This window comes from Carcharhinus amblyrhynchos, chromosome 4 (genome assembly GCF_965287045.1).
Source record: "Carcharhinus amblyrhynchos chromosome 4, sCarAmb.v2.hapA, whole genome shotgun sequence".
Lineage (NCBI taxonomy): Eukaryota > Metazoa > Chordata > Chondrichthyes > Carcharhiniformes > Carcharhinidae > Carcharhinus > Carcharhinus amblyrhynchos.
Window position 1 is genome coordinate 67,596,339 of NC_137327.1, and position 6,000 is coordinate 67,602,338.

At 56.0% G+C, this 6,000-nt stretch overlaps 1 protein-coding gene across 2 annotated transcripts in view; it reads right to left on the reverse strand.

The window, feature by feature from the left end:
* Nucleotides 1-5,483, reverse strand: part of slc25a14 (solute carrier family 25 member 14) — a 186,918-nt gene extending 181,435 nt beyond the window's left edge. Inside the window, exons 1-2 of one of the 2 annotated variants that reach the window (XM_080187298.1) lie at nucleotides 5,413-5,482; nucleotides 2,352-2,434 (exon numbers count right to left, since the gene is read on the reverse strand). In XM_080187298.1, coding sequence (XP_080043424.1) covers nucleotides 2,352-2,415 — 64 coding nt within the window. In that variant the 5' untranslated portion in view covers nucleotides 2,416-2,434; nucleotides 5,413-5,482. Of the gene's footprint in view, nucleotides 1-2,351; nucleotides 2,435-5,412 lie in introns of both variants that reach the window. The other variant, XM_080187299.1, reaches the window with a different exon arrangement.
* Nucleotides 5,484-6,000: the final 517 nt, after the last annotated feature.

The window sequence follows — 6,000 nt, forward strand, 5'->3', positions numbered from 1 at the left end:
TACAATGAAGTACTCATACTGCAGGACACACAAGTTAAACTTCAGTGAGATGGATAAAAGGAACCTTGCCCATCCAAAGGATAGTGGAGCTGTTAGATCTGTTGGGCAGACTAATTATGTGAAGCTCAACATAAACAGGATCAAGAAAGCAGTTGACAGAAGAGATTGAGGTACTGGAAGGTCAGTCGGTAAAGTCAGTGAATGGGAGTAATGAAAGTGATTAAATGTAGCATGTCTTTATTTAAGATTAATGAATCTGTACATATATATTGTCACTAAGTCAAAAGGCTGACATTCACATGTATGTCTTCTCTGAACTGGGCTGCTCTTTCAAGCAGTAATTAACAGAAATGAAAATTAGGAAGGACAAAACAGATGTTTACAAATTTAAAGAACTAAAGAAAACCAACAGCATCTGCTCTACTTGTTAGTCTGTAAACCAAGTATGACGCTTTCACATTCACTCTTAACTGTGTGGGGTCTGGTGTAAGCGATGTTTCTGATATGAAAGGAAGCTTCCTGGAAGAACTTCATGGAAGCACTGAATTTATTAAATATAATGGGCTCTCAAAGGGAACCAGCCTAGTCTTTAACGTGGTCATCACTATCAATTTGGGGCATTGAGTCATTCATACATTGCAATATTCCCTGGAGATATTTACATCCATAATGTAATATTAGTTTCATTCAGATTACAGGTAATTAAACAATACAGTGGTCACAGAATCAGAAAAAAGGTGCTAATTTTGATTGTCTTATTGATGATGTAGAATTGCCGGTGTTGGACTGGGGTAGGCACAGTGAATTAGTGCGATTAACTGTCCTGGCTTGAGACAATTCACTCCTCTTGAACCTGTGCTTAACCCTCTGTCTATCATGTCTGCACCTGTAAAGACTTGATTACCTGTTAAAATTCGCATTCCAAAAATTATCTTGTAGTTGTGTTTGTGTTTATATAGTCCCTGTTTGTGAACTGAACTCTTCAACATCTGATGAAGGGGCAGTGCTCTGAAAGCTTGTGCTACCAAATAAACCTGTTGGACTTTAACCTGCTGTTCTGAGACTGTGTGACTTACTATGTCTTATTAAAAGCAGCCAATAATCAAAATCAAACTGGAAGTGAGACAGAAATTCTCTGATTGACACTCTTCAAAACAGAGCACAGGACTCTTAAATGAACATCCGTCAGTTCAATTATGCCTTTATTTTATTGGGTAGTATTAGAAGCAAAAAAGTGCGTACTTATAATGTAACAAGCAAGGAAAGGAAAAAATTCTGGTTGCAATATTGGAAGATTATTTGTTTGTGTATTCAACAAAATGAATTTATATTGATTTGCACTTGGTCTTATCTGGCAAGAGTAATATTAGTTCAACACCTGACCTTTAGGGCAAATGTAGGCAATTAGGAGATATAAAGGGATGCAGGGTCACAGAACAATTTGCCTTTAAAAAGAACCTCAATGAAATCAAACTTCCCATATCAGAGTTGATGGGGAAGACTGTTTCCATTGGTGGAAGGATCAAGAACGAAAGAGCACAGATTTAAGATAACTGACGAAACAAGCAATGGCAACACAAGGAAAAATATTTCACATTGAGTGGCTACGATCTGGAACACACCGCATCAGTGTGTGTTGGGCCAGCCTGGAGTACAGAACCCACATGGTAGAGACGAATGAAGTATAATTCCAGCCATGTGTAAACAAGCCAGAAAACATAAGTAATCCTCAGCTGCTGTTCTTTACGAACTGCTATGTCCAAGTAGTAATGTGCTTTCACAGAATCCTCAGGCAAGGAATGGACAATATATGTCCAAATCAATGAGACTTGGACAAGAACCCAGTGATGTTCCCACACACCAATGTCCTTGAATAAATGCACTTTTAGGATCTAGTGGAGTGGAGTGGAGCAGACACCATACTATTTGCAGCATCAGGCAAATGCTGCTTAGCTTTTGGTGCTTCTTCACAATGTCCACTTACTGGATTTGCATATACTATAAAATTAAGTGTGTGATACTATGCTGAAGCTTCAGGACACTCGAAATACAACCAGGAATAAATGACAAATGATGGTCAAACTAACAGATTTAAAACCAGTTAACCAGCTGGTGTATGCTCAATTCACTGGCCTCATGACCCTTGTAGGGGATGGGGTGAGAGAGGTGTAATCAGACAACATTTATGTCCAGTCGGTCCAGTTTCTCACGATTCACTAACCATTGTAGGGACATTATGTTTTTGGATATTGAGTGGCTTCAGACAGCAGGATTATGTTGTGATGGTGCTTAGGTGGATTTTTTCAGTATCACATGAAAATTCAGCTCAGAGGCAAAACAATGTAACTTACCAAACTCAGCAGTCACTGAAGCAAGGCCTCCATAAACAAAGGGTTTCCAGTTCAAGTTGGACATCTCCCAGGCTTCAACACATCTGTGTTTGAAAGAATAATCGTTGGCACATAATGCATGACAAATAACAAAACACATTGTGTGAAACACTTGGGGAGGGTGGGGGTGGGGGTGGGGGCGGGTGGAGGGGAAGCGGCGGAGGGGAGGGGGGGACGACGGGGACGGGGGAGGGGACGGGGGGGAGGGACGATGGGGGGGGAGGGACGATGGGGACGACGGGGGGGAGGGACGATGGGGACGGGGGACGGGGGGGACACGACGGGGACGGGGGGGACACGACGGGGACGGGGGGGACACGACGGGGACGGGGGGGACACGACGGGGACGGGGGGGACACGACGGGGACGGGGGGGACACGACGGGGACGGGGGGGACACGACGGGGACGGGGGGGACACGACGGGGACGGGGGGGACACGACGGGGACGGGGGGGACACGACGGGGACGGGGGGGACACGACGGGGACGGGGGGGACACGACGGGGACGGGGGGGACACGACGGGGACGGGGGGGACACGACGGGGACGGGGGGGACACGACGGGGACGGGGGGGACACGACGGGGACGGGGGGGACACGACGGGGACGGGGGGGACACGACGGGGACGGGGGGGACACGACGGGGACGGGGGGGACACGACGGGGACGGGGGGGACACGACGGGGACGGGGGGGACACGACGGGGACGGGGGGGACACGACGGGGACGGGGGGGACACGACGGGGACGGGGGGGACACGACGGGGACGGGGGGGACACGACGGGGACGGGGGGGACACGACGGGGACGGGGGGGACACGACGGGGACGGGGGGGACACGACGGGGACGGGGGGGACACGACGGGGACGGGGGGGACACGACGGGGACGGGGGGGACACGACGGGGACGGGGGGGACACGACGGGGACGGGGGGGACACGACGGGGACGGGGGGGACACGACGGGGACGGGGGGGGACACGACGGGGACGGGGGGGACACGACGGGGACGGGGGGGACACGACGGGGACGGGGGGGACACGACGGGGACGGGGGGGACACGACGGGGACGGGGGGGACACGACGGGGACGGGGGGGACACGACGGGGACGGGGGGGACACGACGGGGACGGGGGGGACACGACGGGGACGGGGGGGACACGACGGGGACGGGGGGGACACGACGGGGACGGGGGGGACACGACGGGGACGGGGGGGACACGACGGGGACGGGGGGGACACGACGGGGACGGGGGGGACACGACGGGGACGGGGGGGACACGACGGGGACGGGGGGGACACGACGGGGACGGGGGGGACACGACGGGGACGGGGGGGGACGACGGGGACGGGGGGGGACGACGGGGACGGGGGGGGGACGACGGGGGGGGACGACGGGGACGGGGGGGGACGACGGGGACGGGGGGGGACGACGGGGACGGGGGGGGACGACGGGGACGGGGGAGGGGACGGGGGGGAGGGACGATGGGGGGGGAGGGACGATGGGGACGACGGGGGGGAGGGACGATGGGGACGGGGGAGGGGGGGGACGACGGGGACGGGGGGGACACGACGGGGACGGGGGGGACACGACGGGGACGGGGGGGGGACGACGGGGACGGGGGGGGGGACGACGGGGACGGGGGGGGGACGACGGGGACGGGGGGGGGACGACGGGGACGGGGGGGGGACGACGGGGACGGGGGGGGGACGACGGGGACGGGGGAGGGGACGGGGGGGAGGGACGATGGGGGGGGAGGGACGATGGGGACGACGGGGGGGAGGGACGATGGGGACGGGGGAGGGGGGGGACGACGGGGACGGGGGGGACACGACGGGGACGGGGGGGGGACGACGGGGACGGGGGGGGGGACGACGGGGACGGGGGGGGGGACGACGGGGACGGGGGGGGGACGACGGGGACGGGGGGGGGACGACGGGGACGGGGGGGGACGACGGGGGACGACGGGGACGGGGGGGGGACGGGGACGGGGGAGTGGGGGGACGGGGACGGGGGAGTGGGGGGGGGACGGGGGAGTGGGGGGGGACGGGGACGGGGGAGTGGGGGGGGGGCGGGGACGGGGGAGTGGGGGGGGACAGGGACGGGGGAGTGGGGGGGGACAGGGACGGGGGAGTGGGGGGGGACGGGGGAGTGGGGGGGGACGGGGGAGTGGGGGGGGGACGGGGGAGTGGGGGGGGGGGACGGGGGAGTGGGGGGGGGGCCGGGGGAGTGGGGGGGGACGGGGGAGTGGGGGGGGGACGGGGACGGGGGAGTGGGGGGGGGACAGGAACGGGAGGACGGGGTGGGGGGGAACGGGAGGACGGGGTGGGGGGGAACGGGAGGACGGGGGGGAACGGGAGGAGTGGGGTGGGGGGGAACGGGAGGACGGGGTGGGGGGGAACGGGAGGATGGGGGGGGAACGGGCGGTAGCGACAGGAGGGTTGGTGGTGGTATTTCACAAGCTTGCCTTCATCAGTCGGGGCACAGAGTATGAAAATTGGCAAGGCATGTTAGAATTGCACGGACTTTCAGTTATGTGACATTTGGAACACTGCATTCAGTTAACAGAAAAATGTGGAGGCATTGGAGAAGGTGCCCAAAAGGTTTACCAGGATGTTCCCTGGTTTGGGTGATATTAGCTATGAGGAGAGATTGAACAAACGTGGTATGTTTTCACTTGAATGTCGGAGGCTGAGGGACGACCTGATAGATCTTTGCATAATTCTGAGCGGCATGGATAGAATGGATAACGTGAGTCTTCTTCCCAGGGTAGAAATTTCAAATACTAGGGAATGTAAGTTTTAGGTTAAGATTCACACTTGTTTATTCTCAGTGTGGGGTTTGTAAAGCTGGTTCATTCTCAGTATAGAGTTAAAACAGCTGGTTTATTCTCAGTGTGGGATTAAAAAGCTGATTTATTCTCAGTGCGGAGTTCATAAAGCTGAATTATTTCAGTGTGGGGTTTATAAAGCCGATTTATTCTCAGTGTGAGGCCTACAAAGCTGATTTATTTATTTTCTTACCTGTTCCTAAAGCTGAGCCTCGCTCCCTCCACCCGCGGAACAGCAAACTTGTCACTTCCGTTCTGACCCGGAAACGCTCTCATCGTCGCTCTTTGACCCAGAAAGTACGGTGACCGTGAAAACCGGAGCAGAGACAAATGTGGGAATGAAAATGGTTAATGGGGAATCAGCAAAGATGAGTGAAGGTAACCACTGTAAACAATTGATAACAAGATTAAAGACTAGGAGCAGGACTAGATAACGCCATAACTCAAGTCAATTCCATTTTCCAGTGGCTTTTGTTTGCCAGTGGGCGGCCTCTCTCCCGCTGGAACAATCGCTCAGGCTTCCTGTCTAATCCCAGGACCTGTTGGAGTCTAAGTCCAGGAGAGTCGAAACCCCAGGATCTGTTGGCTACAGAAGCAGCATTCAAAAAGAATACACAGGCTGATCATCAATTCTGGAATTGATTCCATAAATTTTTTTTCAGGAATGTTCCATCACTATTTCCCAATGCTAAACCAGACAGTGCGGGTGCTTAAAAGAAACTGAGAAGCTCAAAAGCTGTTGACCTCGACCTTGACTAATTCAATACCTGTACACCAACGG